Genomic DNA, 18,509 nt, shown 5'->3' with positions numbered 1-18,509 from the left:
TTTATATATCAGGGACTATATCTTCTAGCAGAAGGACATAATGAATTTGCTTTAAGGTGAAGTGTGTCATTTCAAGTGGTACAGAGGAATCAATAGTCTCTTGAGTCTTTTTTGCAATAAAGTGACGTTTTAGTCTGCTGATATCTTCGTTACTTTCTTTGGTGTCTGTGGGGTAATCATGTAAAAAATCATTAAACTCTAAAATTACTGGAATAATAAGGATGAAGTACTGCCAAATGCAGCGGCATTAAATTAACTCAAATCTCAAAAGGTTTTTAGACATTTTATCAGCTGATTTGTATCGAGTCAGACATATTTGTCCAGAACTACCACTTGCAAACTGTCTTGCTTTCCATTCTGAGTTCATTCTGTGCATATGTACATGTGCATGTGTTTATGAAATCTTTTGTGTTGTGTGGAACTGCATGTATGTGAGTCATTGTTGAGGTATGTATGATTAAATGTATTGTAAGGCTGAATTCACTTCAAGGTCCTGTTCTCGTTTGAGAGATGGTGAAAGGCATGAAAATAATTGACCTTGAAAAGACACATCAGCACTTTTTTTTTTTTTTTTTACAAGCCTTATCAACATTCAGACTCCATCACTATTCATTCGCTGTTCACCATTACTGATTCATACATTGGAAATACACTGGATAAATATAACAATAATATATATATATATATATATATATAACTAAATATAACATAAATATAAGAAATATACATATACATACATATATATATATATACAGTATATGTGGGACATTAATAACAAAAGTAATCTGAAGAAGAGCCGGATGTTACTCTTTTTGTACTTATTTTTACAATGGAAAGTTCCAACTGACTCGCTAGTCGCTATCGTAAAATATATCGATAAAACCACATTCTATATTAAGGTGCCATGTTGCTGCTTGGGAACTGTAAACTGCCTACAGTTAGAATACAGTGTTTCCCACAGGATTTTTTGAGACTGTGGTGGGTGGATCGTGGACCATCTAGGGGGGTTCAGGGTCATGGTCCTCTGGAAGAAGATTTTGTACAGCTTAGAGGTAAATGCATCAATCTGGTGCACTTTGAGAGCAAAATTAAACTTTGTACTCATATAAACAATGTTGTGCTCCTATAGCAATTTAATCATAAACTCATTGGTTGTTTAGATATGAATGGTGATGAATGGCAAAAAAGTCACACCAACAAAGCATGGTAAAAGAGATGGAGTTTAACACAGTTCAAAAACTGAACTGAAACTACTCTGACCTACTGCCCCTTTCTCAGCTGTCAAAATCACCTGCTGTCCCTCCCTCAGGGGAGGCTGTCTCCCCTGTTGCCCCTATGGGAAGTGCCTGCCCTGCTGCCCCTCTCTGAATGTCTGCCCCTCTATAAGAGTCAGCTGCCTGCCCTGCTGCCCCTGCTGTCTTTTCCACCACCTGGTGACGCTGTCTCTTCTGCTACAAATAAATAAGTAACGTTAAAATTCCACTGTTACTCCAGTTTATTTCTTGACAAAAGCCTATGAATAATCTGTTTGGCTATTGACTTACCATCTAACTATGCTAGCTATCCTAGCTAGCTACCTCTGTAGCTGTTTCTTCCTCATCTGGTGGTGGATTTCGCTCTCTCTGACTGGGGGCTGACTGACTGGGAGTGAGAGATGCTTTGCCGAAACAACGGCGCAAAACACAACATTAGAGATCTTTTATGGTATTATGAGAAGTGTAAAAATATGTTTGGTTCACAATGAATGCCACAGTCTAGGTAATTAATGGGAAACACTGGAATAATATTAATAATAGTTAATAATACAGTTCATAATTGTTTATTCAGATTTTCACATTACATCTATCACCTGTTTCTAAAAGCAATAAGCCACTCAAGGCTTTGCATTACAGTCATTTAACCACTCTGTGGTGGTCAAAACTGCATCAATTTAAATACATTAGTTTACACCAACCTTCACGTTTTAAAGTGTAAGCACTGGCTCTTGGCATATTGTTTTAGTAACCCCTGCATTTACAGTGCAATTACCAACATATGTGTGTTTGTTTTGTGTAGGTATCATCAGAACAGCCTTGGGAGACATGGACCGGGAGGCGAGAGAGCATTATTCAGTGGTGATTCAGGCCAAAGACATGGCAGGGCAGGTGGGGGGGCTGTCGGGCTCCACCACGGTCAACATCACTCTCACTGACGTCAACGACAACCCACCCAAATTCCCTCAGAGTGAGTATTGTCAGCCATTGTTGCATTTTGATAGGAAAACAAATAAGGTACCATGTTGCTTTCATTGGAGACTCACTCCTGCAGAAAATACCAGAATAAATAGGTCGCCAGCATATGTTGGCTGTGTTTCAAAAGCTTGTGAGCTGCCTACATATGCAACATTTTAAGGTTTTAACCATTGTAGTCATAGGCTTCACACTGTTGGCATAAGTTGAGGCAACTTTTGATTTGGTTTGCAGATTCCTTGATATGTCTTCAGCTTGACCTACTTAAAAGTGCCCAAACCCCTTCTAAAACCAGCTAGCCCCCTTCCCCACAGGGGACAGTTATTCTATCAATATGTATCTCCTTAAATGGTTAGACATCATGCAATTAGTGCACCAATCTTTGGGAAGAAAACAGTTCACTTTTTGAGGTTTTAAATTGATGATTTTACATCAGGATGTGTGACAGAGCTCATTTCATGACCACCGGTGAGAAAAGCAATTGTAAAGAAATTTAAGGGAACTATGTTTTAAGATTTACTTCATGTTTGTAAAGGTTACATACGATGACTTGTGATGTAAAAGTGTATAAGAACATGTAATAGTAATAATAATTACATATAATTTGTGGATATTTTCTCTTCTGTCATTTTTCCTCTGTCCCAATTTTTTTTTTTAAATGGGATTTGGTCAAAAGAGAGTCTACAAAGGTTGTTCTTCCCATTAATGAGTATTTATTTATTTATTTATTTGCTTTTGAGTAAGGTAGGAGACATCCTAAGTTTTTTTTAAAGGTGTAATGTCAATATAGTGTCCAACTTTGCCCATATTCACCATTCTGTATATCTAAAACTAATATTAATTCATGATCATTTTATTTTAGTTAGTTTTGGAGTTTTGAAAAAAGTATTTTAGTTTAGTTTCAATTATTTCCAATTACTTCAGTTTTTATTTTGATTTCAGTTAACATTTTATTTTATTTTTTAATTAGTTTTCGTTTAAGTTTTCATTAACGATAATAACACTGTTGCAAACTCTTAAAAACTCTTGAAATCAATTGAGAGTCGAGTCTCCCGTGTGCTTAGTGTGAGAGGATATGTGAACATCAAGGATGAGTTGGTCCACCAGCCAGACCAACAACAAACAGCTTAAACCAGCCTGGAAATTCATGTTAGTCTTTCTATGCTTCTTTTTTTTTAAGGAAACTGCTAGTATAATATCAGACTGAACTTTCTAAAGCGATTCAGTGAGACATTGAAGGACTCCTGGGTTATTATGCTTCAGATGTTGGCAAAAACAGAAATAACCTAGCTTTTTTATTCTTCATCTGCCTCATTACTGTTTGAAGCTTAACCGTATAGTATGCTTTTATAATGCACTTGTCTCTCTCAAAGTGGGCTTTCTTGCATTCTCTAGACACCCATTAGAACTTACCGGTAGATTTCTCAAGGGCTGATTATGGATACTATATAATTAGCCATCCGATATAAGAAAATATACCTTATTTAGATACAGTCTTGATAACAGATGACTCATATATAATGTATGCTACAGTTAGATATTTTACCATTAATTAGCAGGAGGAGAACAGAGGAATGAACAGCATTTTTTTTATTGTGTAAGCATCCACTTATGTGCCTTGGGTCTAGATTTTTTGTAGTTTTCTTTTTATTCTCATAAACAGAGCACAACAATAAAGTTTTAGAACTAAAAGTCCCATTTATTTTCCTAAACAATAACTAGATTTTTAACTTTTAACGTATAAACCTTTTTAGACAGACCTTTAGGTTCAAGGTTGTGTAGTTCTTGTATATACTTCTAAACCACAAGCCAAATTAATTTTAATTGCCATATTTCTGGTACCATGAGCTAACAGTCACCGGCCCTTCCCATGAAATATTACATAATCGGGTTTGAATGTTCATATACATATGCATATTTTGCAATAAACTTGCAAATGGTGTATTCCACCATTGTTTTTGGTGGAATACATGGTCTTAATTCAAATACTTGTTTTGCTTCAAGTGAAAATTTGTAATGTTTTTGATTTGTTGTGTTGCACTCTGTAGAGCTATTTAGGTTGTATTTCAAAAACCCGGAAGGCAGTTTGCATTGTGAAGCCATGGTTTCCCTCGGGAATTTCCAATGGGTTTTTAGAAGTCAGAGTAAAAACAAAACAAAAAAGATCTTTGGTGAAAATTACTTGAATAGATGTTCACATTTTGTTCTAGAACACAAATTGCATACCAATACCTCCAGTGTGGATTGTAAAGCCATTGTGCATTTTAAAAAAAATACATATTGCTGGTCCGTCACTAAATAAAGACTACAACAGTTGTCCATTTCATAAAGCACATAGCTTCCCAGCTGGAGGTAGTTGTAGTCCTTAATGAGCTTTGCAATAGCAACATGCATTTTTAAATAAACACAGCTGCTTCAAAACTAAGAGGAATGACTGTGTGTAATTTATGTTCTAGAACAAAATGTGGCAGTCTTTTCAATCAGTTATAACCACAGGCCATAGTTTACTCATATATTTCTAAAACTGGAATTATAAAAACCCAAAGGAAATTCCCAATAGAATCCATGGCAAAATAGTCTTCTGGATTTGCCTACAAATTTAATTAATGGCTGAACAACTCTTGCATTCAGATTTTGTTTTTTTATTAGGCTGTTTAAAATGTGGGCAGCCAGGGCAGGGCTAGTGTTTTTTGTGCATAGGGTAATTATGCAATATTGAAACTTCGGTGCAGTTTGTCTTGCTCTGAGACCACAGCATCACAACCAAACAGGAGCGTTATGAGACATGCTTCAAAATAACATCCAGCTAATCGAACAAACCACCAAGCGAGCTCTTGTGTGTGTCTGCAGAGAATTACCAGGTGTTTGTTCCCGAGTCGGCACAGGTGGGGAAGCCGGTAGGGAAGATCAAAGCCAACGATGAGGACATCGGAATCAATGCAGACATGAAATACACCATCCTGAACCCAGAGGGTGCCGGAATGTTCTCCATTTCTACAGACAAAGACACTAGAGAGGGCGTTATCACATTGAAAAAGGTATTGCAGTAATTTTTTGTAGTGCTTCACTATTACAGTTATTCATACTTAGGATTAGGGATTTGAACAAACCCCTTGTCCTACGTATAAAATGTTTGCCGTGTCCATGAATTTTTCTCTTGAGTTGATTTTTATTTATTTTTCTCAATAAATTCACAAAACGGTCTGAATGGTTCATTAGTGAATTTAATCAAAACGTGAATAAGTTATCCTGAATCAAAATTATTTTTAAAAATCCTTTTTAAGCAAACACAAAAGACTGTAAAGTCCATGGAAACATATTGAAAATTAATCGGTAAAAAAGTGCCGGAACCCTGTTGATAAAATGGAGGGGCGAAAAATCCCATTGTTTTACATTGGCTACGTGTACATGCACCCTTGTAGGTGGAGTAAATCATTTGAATCCAATACACTTTTTGTCAAATTCCGTGAATATCTCTTCACGGTCCGCTAGCTGTCCATTCTGTGTGTGCGCTGAAAACAAAAAAAACAAAAAATTGGTGTTTGTACACAGCCCTGGCTCTGTAAATGGGAAAATAAACAAAGTGGATCGGACCGAGCCACACAACACTATTCCAGTGTGCATTAATTTGGGGGCGGAGCTTCTGAAGGAGCACTGAAGGGAGGGGTGTGTTTGTTTGGCTGTTGAGTTCAAATATCAACAGTCTTTCTCAGGAATCGCTTACTCCACCTTTAATGCGATTACAATGCGATTAAGGCAATACTGCGATTAAACTGTTGCTCATGTAAACAGAGTTTTGTGATTATGATATTGTGACTATGCTAATAATCAGAGTAATGATAATCGCAGTTATATATATGGAGTACTACTATTTGAATTGCTTTATACTGGCATGTAAACGCTTTAATCGCATTTCTTCCTCTCTGACCAAAGTGCGTCTGCGCCAGTGCTGCAGACGAATGATGTTACACTCAAGCACAGGTTCAAAAACAACACGGAACAAGCTGCACTTACTTCTCGGCAGTTTTTTGTACTGTTTTCCAGCAGAGGTGCTCCCCAATTGCAAAATCAACAGCCTAACTGCAAAAGAAAACATATTTTTCCGAGTTGTGAATGTCAGTTTGCAGTCTGAATTGAAAGTTGGGGAGATAAAAAGACAGTTTTTCCTTGCAGGCAGAACACAACAACATCCAGCGCATGTATTCTGATTCACAAACAAGTGACTCTTATGAACCGATTATTTTTAGTATATCAAAGCAGACAGAGCAACAACTGTAATCCGACAAACAAATTACTCTTATGTACCGATTCTTTTTAGTGAATCAAAAGAGACAGCGCATCCAGTGTAGTCCGACAAACAAATGACTCTTATGAATTGATTCTTTTAAATATATCAAAATAAACCGTGCATCCAGTGTAGTCGCAAATGACTCTCATTAACCGTTTTTTTTAATAAATCCTTCAGAAAGACTCACAAACTGACTAATTCGAGTATTGGCAAGTAGCATGTAAACGGGATTGAAGAGGTTTGCCCAAATCATGCAAACATCTTAATCTAATTATTTCTTATACTCTGATTATTGCAATAATCAGAGTATTGGTGTACATGTAAACGTAGCAATGTAGCCATGTGGGACCAGAAAATCATTGAGAATTGGAAGAGGGCTCTTTTGACTTGACCGACCCCCCCCCCCCAGAAAACCCTAGCAGCCACATAGAAAAATGACAAAAATCCACTCAGAACACCTTAGTAACCACATAGCAACACCCTAGGAACCACCAAGAACACCTTTGCATTGTAGCACCACTTACATTTTCTTCAGAAAATCTAAGAATCTGATGTGTATTATTTTTGTTATGAATGCCAAAAGAAGGATCTTGATTTAGACGGTGACAAAAGGTAAGACACAAAGAAAATGTTTTTTTTCTTTTTTTTTTTACACATTTCACTTACATTTTCTTTGCAGTCTTTCAACACAGAGAACAAGGAAAGGGGCTGTACAATTATCCCAGTCAAGATATTGTAAAAATAGCCTTATATCTGAAGAGACACACTCTCTAACTCCAAAACCGAGTGAGTCGCCTACTGTATGTAGTCAGCATTTTTAGTCGCCATAGACACTAATGGGAAGGTTGTTCCAAAAGGTTGGCAATTTACTTATGCTGCCTCCTTACTGAAAACTAAATCCAAAATGGATTATAAATATACTTCTGACTCATTCAATACAATACTGAATACGTTAATAATAAATAAACTATTTTACCCCAAATACTACTGTATATTTGTGTTTATTGTATCCATGTGAGGGGCATTATTTTTGTGGCATGCAGAGTTGCTGCCTATGTAGAGCACTCTTAATCAGTCACTTATGAAGTTAAAGGGATAGTTCACCCAAAAATTTAAATTCTCTCATTATTTACTCACCCTTATGCTGTCCCAGATGTGTATAACTTTATTTCTTCAGCAGAACACAAACAAAGATTTTTATAAGAATATTTCAGCTCTGTAGCACGTGAATGATGATCAGACCTTTATAGCTCCATAAATCACATAAAGGAAACATAAAAATAATCCATATGAATCCAGTGTTTAAATCAATATCTTCAGAAGTGATATAATAGGTAGGGGTGAGAAACAGAACAATATTTATAAATTTGTTTACTCTAAATCTCTCCTTTAACTTTCACTTGTGAAATTGAAACTGAACAGGTACCACATGTGACTTTCAGATGTAAAATTTAAAGTGAAGATTTGGAGTAAAAAAGGACTTAAATTTTGATCTGTTTCTCACCCACACCTATTATATAACTTCTGATTATATGGATTTAAACACTGAAGATTAATTCTATGTTTCCTTTATTTGCGTTTTGGAGCTACATAGGTCTGATCACCATTCACGTGCTACAGAGCTGAAATATTCTTCTAAAAAATCTTTGTGTTCTGCTGAAGAAATAAAGTCATGCATATCTGGGATGGCATGAGGGTGAGTAAATGATGAGACAATTTTCATTTTTGGGTGAACTATCCCTTTAAATGACCGTTAGGATGCTGCCTTAAGGGTCGTTCACACTGGACGCATATTTGTGTCAGTCTGCACTCTATTTTCAATTGTTTATCTATGTAAAGAAATGCAGCTGTTTTGTCAGTACCCTGTGCAGGAGCGCCACATTTTTTATACACTGTGTCAGGTACAAAAGAATGTCAACATTTAAAAGTGCATCTCAAGACACCTGCATTTTGTTATATGCATTGTGCTGCATCTATCTTTTTTTAGCGCAAACAGGCATTCGGTCTGAACAGTCCCTTAGAAGGTAGCTGCCTATGTAGGCAGTAGGCAGAGTGGCAGCTCACCTAGTTTTGGAACAGAGCTAGAGTCTCCACAGATCCACTGACAGATATTTAATCAGACCAGTCGGAATGTCAAACAGGCATCTGGTTTACTCGAGAGGACAGATGCTCATTAATGGCCTCCATTCTGTATTCTGAGCTCCTTCAATTCCAGTTCTCGGTCCCAGGGGTCAGGAAAGCTATGAATTCAGTGAATACTGAGTTATCCAAAAGCGAAACAAAAAAAGACTGCCCTCAATACATTCCTAGTGCATAAGTGTTTGCCACTAGATGCCACAAAGCAAACAGCTGGAACTGACTGACTGAATAAGAAATTTTCTTATAGGGATGGTTCAGCCCAAAATATAAATCCTGTCATCAATCCAGTCTTGACATTCCAAATCCATTTGACTTTATTTATTCTGTGGAAGATAAAAGGTGAATTTTTGAAGAATGTCCCAGCTGCTCTTTTCCATACAGTATATTGAAAGTAAGTACTAAGGATAGTTGCTGTCAAGCTCCAAAATGACACAAAAAAGCACAATCAAAGTGTAATAAAAATAGTCCATATGTTTTGGATGCTACTGTATATAATATATAAGAAGTCATACCGGTTTGGAACAACATGATTGGTGAGTAAATGATGACAGAATTTTTGGGCTGTGAACTACTTTAAATTCTTCAACATCTGTGTCAGATACTCAAAGTCCTAATGTAGTAACCAGTTCCTTTCTGCAAATCAAGAAAGAAAGAATACATAATCCAATTTAGTCTCCTGCTCTCTCTTTTTAGCCTCTTAACTACGAAAAGAAAAAGCAGTACAGTCTTCACATCGCCGCAGAGAACACACGCCTGGATCCACACTTCTCATATCTTGGCTCATTTAAAGACGACGCCACACTCAGGATCACAGTGGGAGACGTGGATGAGCCGCCGGTTTTCTCAATGGATTATTACATTATGGAGGTATACGAGAATGCCAAGATTGGAACTGAAGTGGGAGTCGTCACAGCGCGAGACCCAGACAGCAGCAACAGCCCTGTAAGGTGAGAAGGCGAAGATTTAAGGGTTAACTTCCCTGAAAAGGCAAAGCACATTAACTACACGTTTTTATTGACATACTGCAAAAAGATACTTTTTTTTCCTCTGTAGTTTTGTCTTGCTGTCCAGTAAAAATATATAAACATCCTAATAGCAAGATACGTTTACTTGAGAAGCAAAATTATATAAGATTATAAGCCTTGTTTTCAGAAATCCTAAAATATAGTGAAAAAAAATTTTGGTTTGGGTTTTTTCTTTTGATTTTTCGGGCTATAGAAATGATAATCCCAATTCAATATTATAATAAACAGTCATATATAGTATGCTGTAATCTTTGATTTGAGGTAAAGAATCTGGGGCAAATTCACTAAACAGTTGTGGCACTTACGTGCTTGTTAATTTAACGCAAAAATCTGCATCTCATTCACTAACCACCCACAATCTAATTTCAGCAAGCGCAATCAGCACTGAGTATTGAGTATTTTTTGAGTATTTAAATTAAGTCATTATCATTGCTATTCGCACGAGCCACCCCTCTATTCTACTTAAATTAGGCTCATTATAGATTGCGCTTCATCCACAAAATTCTGTTTCTTTTTTTCCGTACAGTCCAGTTCGTGGTGGTCTGTGCATCCTCCGCTAGACAGCGTTCAGAATCGCCCCGCAAGATTGCAGTTGCGGCATGCAAATTGTTTATGCCACCGATTTTGTGGGTGGGTTGGTTTCATTGACTGGCGCTTTTACTTGGTGCAAATCATTCTTAGTGAGTTAATATAATTATAACTTAATATAATATGTCATTTTACTTCTCAACTAAATGTATCTTGTTTTAATGATTAGTCAATACAACCACTAATATACACACAGGCAGAGGTGGTCTTTACCACCCCATAAGCCTCTCTAAATTTGGCCTCAAATTTAAAGATTGTATGGGGCTCCAGAAATCCTGCTGACAAGAACACACAATTTCTGCATGCAAGCAATATTATAACTGATTATCAGTGAGGATCTGAAACTTGAACTGTTATGTGCAATCATCGGGCAGGATGTTCTCCAAGGCAATCCTGAACCTTGTGAACTCCCTGGGATCAGGAGACATCAAGCAGCGGATGGTGGGAGCAGGGCCGCTGCAGGTTTTTTTCCTGAGTGATTCTTCTCCTTAAGACTTTTTCTTTTCATTCTGTTGTCTTTTATCTTTCTCTCTCTGTCTAACTTGCCCTCTCATTTCTCACTTATCTCTCTGTAAAGGTCGAATTTAATAGAATGACACTGAGTTGATATGATATACAAGGATATTTTACTCTGCTTTGACTCTCTCTTGCTCTCTGTGGAGGATATTGTTAATTAGAGCAGTTAATGCACCCCATGTTAACGTGTTAGAATTACACTTCTACCAATGGCGCATTTTCCTACACACACTAATGAAAGAGATGTGTGTGTACAATCTGGCTCATACAAACATCATTCTACTACTGTATCTACCTTGAGACACTAAACAAATGAGTCTCAAACCAATGGAGAGGAATTCAGATTAACAAGAATCTCTCCTTTCATCATTTTACCTGACCTTTAGAAATTATGAATGCCTTTGTTTCGCTTTATACATTTCTGACAGCTTGAATTATGAACGTTAGGGAAACTGCAGTACTGTAAAGGACTTTTCACGCTACACTTCACCTTTGGTTAACATATTTTTTATTTATATATATATATATATATATATATATATATATATATATATATATATATATATTTAACTGCGTTAAGGATACTTATAGTGAGGTTTACCCCAAAAATATTTACTCATCTTCATGTCATTCATGACTTTATTTTTTTTCTGCGTAACACAAGAGGATACATTTTGTCATTATCACCGATTTCCTTACAATAGCAGTTGACAATTCAGACTGATATCACAGTGAAATCGGAAACAGTTGACTTTTCTTTTTCTGAAATCGGTCTGTGCATACTGAAATGTGAAACACTGCTCCCAGTGGCCAATGCGTTAACTGTTGTTGGGCATATGGGCACGTCTGAGCTGCAGAAATGCCCACAGAGGAGCGTCAAAAGCGAGTTGAGAAGCTAGTTGTTTTCAGTTGTAAATGTCACAGAAAGAAAGTCACATGGGTTCGGAGCTACATAAGGGTATGTAAATAATGACAGAATTGTCATTTTCATTTTTCAGAATACGCTTTGGATGACATGCAAGTGAATAACTAAAGTGAGAAACAAAATGTCAAAACGTTCCATTTGCCAGCGGTAAAGTGTAAAATCCTCATTGTTATTTCTCTCTCATGTCTGATGCAGCTTTTTTTTTTTTTTTTTTTAAGAAAATAAGTCTACTGTCAAGGACAGGGCATATTGTCTGGTGGTAATGAGATATGACCTCTGCGGTTTATTAGCATCTCTCTGTACTGCTCGTTTGGAAACGTGTTTTCAAGCCATCTTTGAATGAACCTTCACAGTCTGTGTGTGAAGGTACGGCTCACGATTATGTAAATGCAGTGACTCTCATTGGTTGAAGCCAGTTAGATCATCAGTTTCTTACTAATGATTTTTACATTGGCATTCATCAAAAATACTGTGACAACAAATAAATGAAATACATAAGATACAAGATAAAAGACTTGTAAATAATTCCTCACTTCTAGTCTATGTTGAAAGATAACACATTTGAGATGTAGTTTTTATTCAGTCCATTTGCCTTCCCTTTCCCCTGATGTTAATCTACAATCAGCATTTCATTCCCGTACAAGTATTTGCACTGCCATATTTTACATTAACTGTCTTAGCATGAAAATAAATATGCATTAGCGTTATAGATAAATGATAAACAAGGTTACTGTTATCTCCTTAGTGTTGTTCTAAACCTTTTTGATGCATTTGATAATTATCACAGTTAATGTAAAGCATTTGTTTTATGAGAGATTCCAGTGAAAATGGGTTTTTCAGGGAATATTATTCACAGTAGACACCCTGGTGTCGCATAAACAGGATTTCAGAATGATAATTTTGCAGTCTGTTTTGGTGATTTTTTTTTCTTTTTTTTTTTTTTTTTTCTCCATAGAAATGAACAGATGATGAAACATACTACATATAATATTATTAGATACTAGATATATTATTTAGTTACAAAATAATGTACTGTTCTGTGTGTGTGTGTGTGTGTGTGTGTGTGTGTGTGTATATATATATATATATATATATATATATACACAGTATAAATTATATATTTGTATATGTACAAATATGTGTACACCTAAGTATTACGATTTGGCATCTAACTCATCCTACATTGTTTGTTTTATGGACATGAACGATAACTCATATCTTATGGCTTGTTGAGGATAAGTGTGATATTACATTTCTAAGCAATCAGACTTGCTATTTTCTATTCCAACTATCTGCCAGATGATAAAACAGCCAAATAATTTTAAATAATCCAATAGTCTTGCAACCAAGCCATATTTAGAGACTAGAATATCATAGAGACTTGGAAGTGGGCTCTTTTGACTTTTGGCTTACCCAAGCAACCTCCTTGCAACAACCCAGAATACCATAGCAACCGCATAACAGCGCTCTAGCAACCTCCTAGCAATGCCATTACAACCACTTAGAGCACCGTAGCAACTGCATAACAGTGCCCTAGCAACCATTTAGATAACCCTGGCAACCACATAGCAATGCCCTTGCAACCACCCAGAACACCCTAGCAACTTATAGCAACCACCCAGAACACCCTAGTTGCATAGAAATGCCCTACCAACACCATAGCATCAGAGCGGTGAATTTTACACAGACAAGCACCACTCAAATTGTCTAAAGAAAATGCAACTGTTGTTATCTATTGCTGTGTTTTTGTTGTGTCATTTTAGCTGAAAAATTAATGCAAATCTGGGAGTATAACTATGAGCTAAAACTGCTCATAAATCTCTCTGAACACTTTCCATTCCACATCTGCTGGTCTAATCCATCATTCAGAGAAAATGTATGAACAAAATGAACTTTAACAGCTACTGGACAAGATTATTATTAAGTACAGTACACACTCTGTCAGACTAATATACAGTATTGATGCTCACATTTAATTAGAAATGGCGGGATGAATTGTTTTGTTCGAACTGCATTCTTCTTTTCGAACTAATGGATTCCCTGAAACATCCCATCACATTTCAACTTTCCATGAAATCACTGGGTCTTATTCCCTAATAATTGCGTATTTCTACAATGGTCTGTCACTGAGCTGCACCAGAGGGCCCATTTATCCAATACACCTGACCCAAAGGCATGCCACACTTGTAGTTGGTAGGGTTTCATAACCCAACCATGTACAGCAATACGAGCACTCACATAATCATGCATATCCCAGCTGTCTTTGCTCTTTGTCACAGCAATGATGTGGAGGGGTGAAAGATGGAAGGGCTCATACAGTATTCATGCTTTCTCTCCTATATTTAGGTATTTCATTGAGCGGAAAGAAGACAAAGAGGTGTATTTCGATATTGAATCCATCAGCGGAGTCATTAGAACTACTCAGCGGCTGGACCGAGAGGACACGCCCTGGCACAACATCACTGTCATGGCAACAGAGGAAGGTGAGTACCAGAAATGATGTTGCTGGTTAAGCATCATCACTTTAATGACTTCAAATTACTTAGCTGAAATAAGCTTAGCAATAAATGCCTCAAACTCATGAGAAACAAAGTGCTGTTCCTGTATTATTATTATTTATTTTTTAATTATTTTTTAAATGACTATCACTCCTATTATGATGAAATCAACCACACAGACCTGTTAATAGTCAGAGATCACACCTCTAAGCATATGTAACAAAGCCACTCGAGCAAGAGAACAAAAACAGGCCAGAATGTTCCTAGGCCACATACACACTGCAAACATTATGTACATGGAGTCAAATTTTTTAATGTTGCTTTGACGTTTGTGTGCGTTTAACGCAATACAAGGTGCATTGGAGGGAGATGAAATGTTTCTTTAACTAATGGTGTGTTATTTATATATTTGTATTTATTTTATTTATATATTGTTATTTGTGTATTATCGGAAATTAACTCTAAGATGGTGCCACAGATGGCTGCTTCGGTGTGGAGCTCTCAAGCATTATTTGTTACTTTTGTTTGTTTGTCACTTTTGTTTGTTTGTCATGTTTTTTTGTCACTCTTTCCCGATCAGTTTCACCAGGGATGAACTGCTAAATATCCGGCAGAGCATACCTGATAATTTCTTGCCGGTGTTTGATTATTCGGACATTTTATTAGACATCTTACTTGGAGGCGCTGCGGTGCTCTACAAGTGATCCAAAGACGCAAGCAAGGGAAGAGAGCCAGCACGCTTGTGAAGCTTTGTCAATGCGGCTTTAGGACTCCGCTGCCGAGCATTCATCTGGCCGATGTCTGCTCCCTCGCCAACAAAACAGACTAACTGCTTCTGCTCATTCAAACAAATAAGGACTTTTCTAACTCTGCTGCTCTGTGTTTCATGGAAACCTGGCTGAGTGAAGCTATCCCGGACAGCGCGTTTCATCTGCCGGCTTCCAGCTGTTCAGAGCGGATTGCGTTTCAGAATCATCAGGGAAAACGAGAGACGGTGGAATATGCTTTTACATCAACGAAAGTTGGTGTACAGATGTAACAGCATTGAAGAAGCTGTGCTGTCCTAGTTTAGAACCGGTCTTCATCAATTGTAAGCCTTTCTACTTGCCATGGGAGTTTTCCTTGTTTATTCTGGTGAGTGTTTATATCCCGCCACAAGCGTGCGTGAACGCAGCGTTGCAACAGCTTGCTGATCACATCACAGACACAGAGCAACAACACCTGGACTCACTTATTATTATTCTGGGAGATTTTAATAAAGTTAACCTCACCCGTGAACTGCCAAAATACAAACAACACTTCACATGCCCCCCCAGAGACAGAAATATACTGGGCCACTGCTACACCACTGTAAAGGATGAATATCGCTCTGTCCCAGGTGAAACTTTAAGACTCCCTGATCACTGTCTGGTTCACCTTCTCCCGACCTACAAGCAGAAACTAAAATCAGCTAAGCCTGTAGTAAGGACTATAAAGAATTGGACCAATGAAGCAGAGCTGGAACTACAAGCCTGCTTTGACTGCACTGATTGGAGTGTTTTTGAGGCTACAGATACTGTGACATCATATATCAGTTTCTGTGAGGATATGTGTATCCATACTAGAACATTTTTATCATTCAATAACGATAAACCATGGCTTACTGGAAAACTCAGACAGCATCATGTCAAAGAGGATGCTTACAGAAGTGGGGATAAAATATTGTACAACCAGGCCAAGAACACATTGACTAAGGAAATCAGAGTGGCTAAAAGAAGCTACTCTGAAAAGCTGAAAAAACGATCTTCAGCTAACGATCCTGCATCTGTGTGGAAAGGCCTAAAAAGCATTACCAAGTATTTGACACCTCACCCTCACTCTGTAGAGAGTCTAACTAATGGCAGATGAACTGAATGTGTTTTACTACTGGTTTGAAAAGCCCAGTATCACACCCCTCCCCCACTCTGATCTTCACACACACACCAGCACCTCCTGGAACCTCCCTCCTCCCCCCCTCCTGCTTCTCAATCTGCACTTATGATCTGTGAGCTGGGTCTTTCAAAAACAAAAGACTAGGAAAGCTTCAGGCCCAGACAGAGTTTCGCCTGCCTGTCTGAAAGTCTGCTCTGACCAACTGGTCCCCATCTTCACACAGATCTTCAATAGATCACTGGAGCAGTGTGAATTCCCATGCTGCTTCAAATGCTCCACCATTATTCTGGTCCCCAAAAAACCCAAAATCACAGGATTAAATGACTACAGACCTGCCACTCTCACGTCTGTTTCATGAAGTCGTTTGAGAGACTGGTTTTGGCCTACCTGAAGGACATTACCGGACCCCTGCTGGAACCCCTTCAGTTTGTTTACCAAGCAAACAGGTCTGTGGATGATGCTCTCAACATGGGACTACATTATATCCTGCAACCTCGACATACCTGGGACTTATGCAAGGATCCTATTTGTTGACTTCAGTTCAGCCTTCAATACCATCATGTCTGATCTTCTCTCAACCAAACTAACCCAGCTCTCATTGCCTACCCCAATCTGACGATGGATCACCAGCTTTCTGACAGATAGGCAGCAGCTAGTGAGACTGGGGAAACTCACATCCGGGACCCTCACTAGTAGCACTGGTGCACCTCAGGGATGCATTCTCTCTCCACTGCTCTTCTCCCTCTACATGAATGACTGCACTGCAAAAGACCCCACTGTCAAGCTCCTGAAGTTTGCAGATGATGCCACAGTCATCTGCCTACAGATGGGAGGTTGATCAGCTGGCTGCCTGGTGCAGTCACAACAACCTTGAGCTGAACATGCTCAAGATGACAGGGGACTTCAGGAGAAATCCCCCCACATCACCAGCCCCCTCATCCTGAACAGCACTGTGGCAGCAGTGGAGTCATTCTGGTTCCTGGGCTCTACCATCTCACAGGACCTTAAGTGAAACACCCACATAGACTCCATTGTGAAGAAGGCTCAGCAGAGTTTGTACTTCCTTCACCAGCTGAGGAAGTTCAACCTGCCACAGGACATCCAGGCACAAGATCAGTTTCTACCTTCAGGCCATTTTCCACATGAACAATTAAACTGCCTCAGGACTCCCCCATCGTGCAGTCATGTAAATAAATATCTCATGTACATATGTAAATTCACTCAGATTTAATTAAATAACTGTACATTCCCCTACCTTGCACATACATTACCACTTGCACATGTACATATGCCATTCTATGTGATATGTCCTATTATTTGTGTGTCTATTTATACTCTTACCTTGTTTTATATGCTGTGTCTCACTGTAATGTTCTATGTGCACTTGTTTCTCCAATCACCCAAAAAAATTCCTTGTGTACAAGAGAACACTTGGCAATAAAGCTCATTCTGATTCTGATTCTGGTAATTTGTCGCCATGGTGACTGCTTGCCATTGAAGGCTTCATTCTGAAATGTTCATTTCTCATCCTGCTGTGAGTGTGAAAGCGTGTTACAGTGCTCGTTATTGAGGATAGCAAGGGACCGGACCTTGTTTGGCCTATGTGCCTATAAGACATCTCCACAATTATATGCGCATTTATTGCATTTAACAGTAACTGTACCACTGGCAGATGTTATGGTTATTTTATTAGCTTACTTCTAGTTATGCTCCATGAGGATTTTGAATTGTGAACAAATAGATCAGGCTGTAATATCTGATTGGACGAGATGCATTCAAATCTATTAGAAAATAGCCGATATACAGTGTGCACACGTGTCTTCACATCAGTTGAATTCTATATTGATGCGGCAAGTTTTTACAGTGCTTGGCAACTGTAAACAGCCTATTGTTAGGTTTAGGAACTATGTTATGTCATGTTATGTCACTATGGTTTTGTTATGTCATGTTATGTCACTATGGTTTTGGTTTTAGGGTAGTTTTTTTTTTTTTTTTTTTGTAGTTTTTTTTTTCATTTTCACTTTTTATGATGCAATCAAATCAAGTTTTTGTTGAACATCTTGTTTCACTCTGACATCCGTCACGTTACGCAAGTGAATTTGGTTGCGAACATCTTTATTTATGTATTTATTTTCTTAAACCAAAGTTATGCATTTTCATGGCAAGTGTTTTTGTTCTGCTTTACCTATGTTCAATAAAGTTGGCAAACGAACAGTGTGCAAAATTCCCAGAGGGAGAAATTAGGTGTTATTCATCTGAGCAAAGCCTACTGTTTTTCCTACTATAATGAGTAGATATTCTGCAACACATTTTAGCGGATGATACATGGCTAACACATGGACCTATACTAGAAACCACTTTAATGCACACGTATGAAGTTATCTAGTCACA

General features: G+C 37.9%; 1 protein-coding gene across 2 annotated transcripts in view; it reads left to right on the top strand.

Moving 5' to 3' along the window:
* The window catches only part of LOC127427317 (cadherin-18-like), a 286,332-nt gene that overhangs the window by 241,039 nt on the left and 26,784 nt on the right, over positions 1-18,509 (top strand). For both annotated transcript variants that reach the window (XM_051674864.1, XM_051674863.1), the window contains 4 exons: positions 2,056-2,223; positions 5,079-5,266; positions 9,349-9,602; positions 14,056-14,192. In XM_051674864.1, coding sequence (XP_051530824.1) covers positions 2,056-2,223; positions 5,079-5,266; positions 9,349-9,602; positions 14,056-14,192 — 747 coding nt within the window. The remainder of the gene's footprint in view (positions 1-2,055; positions 2,224-5,078; positions 5,267-9,348; positions 9,603-14,055; positions 14,193-18,509) is intronic.

The sequence above is a fragment of the Myxocyprinus asiaticus genome, chromosome 36 (assembly GCF_019703515.2).
Source record: "Myxocyprinus asiaticus isolate MX2 ecotype Aquarium Trade chromosome 36, UBuf_Myxa_2, whole genome shotgun sequence".
In the NCBI taxonomy this organism is placed as follows: domain Eukaryota; kingdom Metazoa; phylum Chordata; class Actinopteri; order Cypriniformes; family Catostomidae; genus Myxocyprinus; species Myxocyprinus asiaticus.
This window is presented reverse-complemented; position numbering and strand designations above follow the sequence as displayed.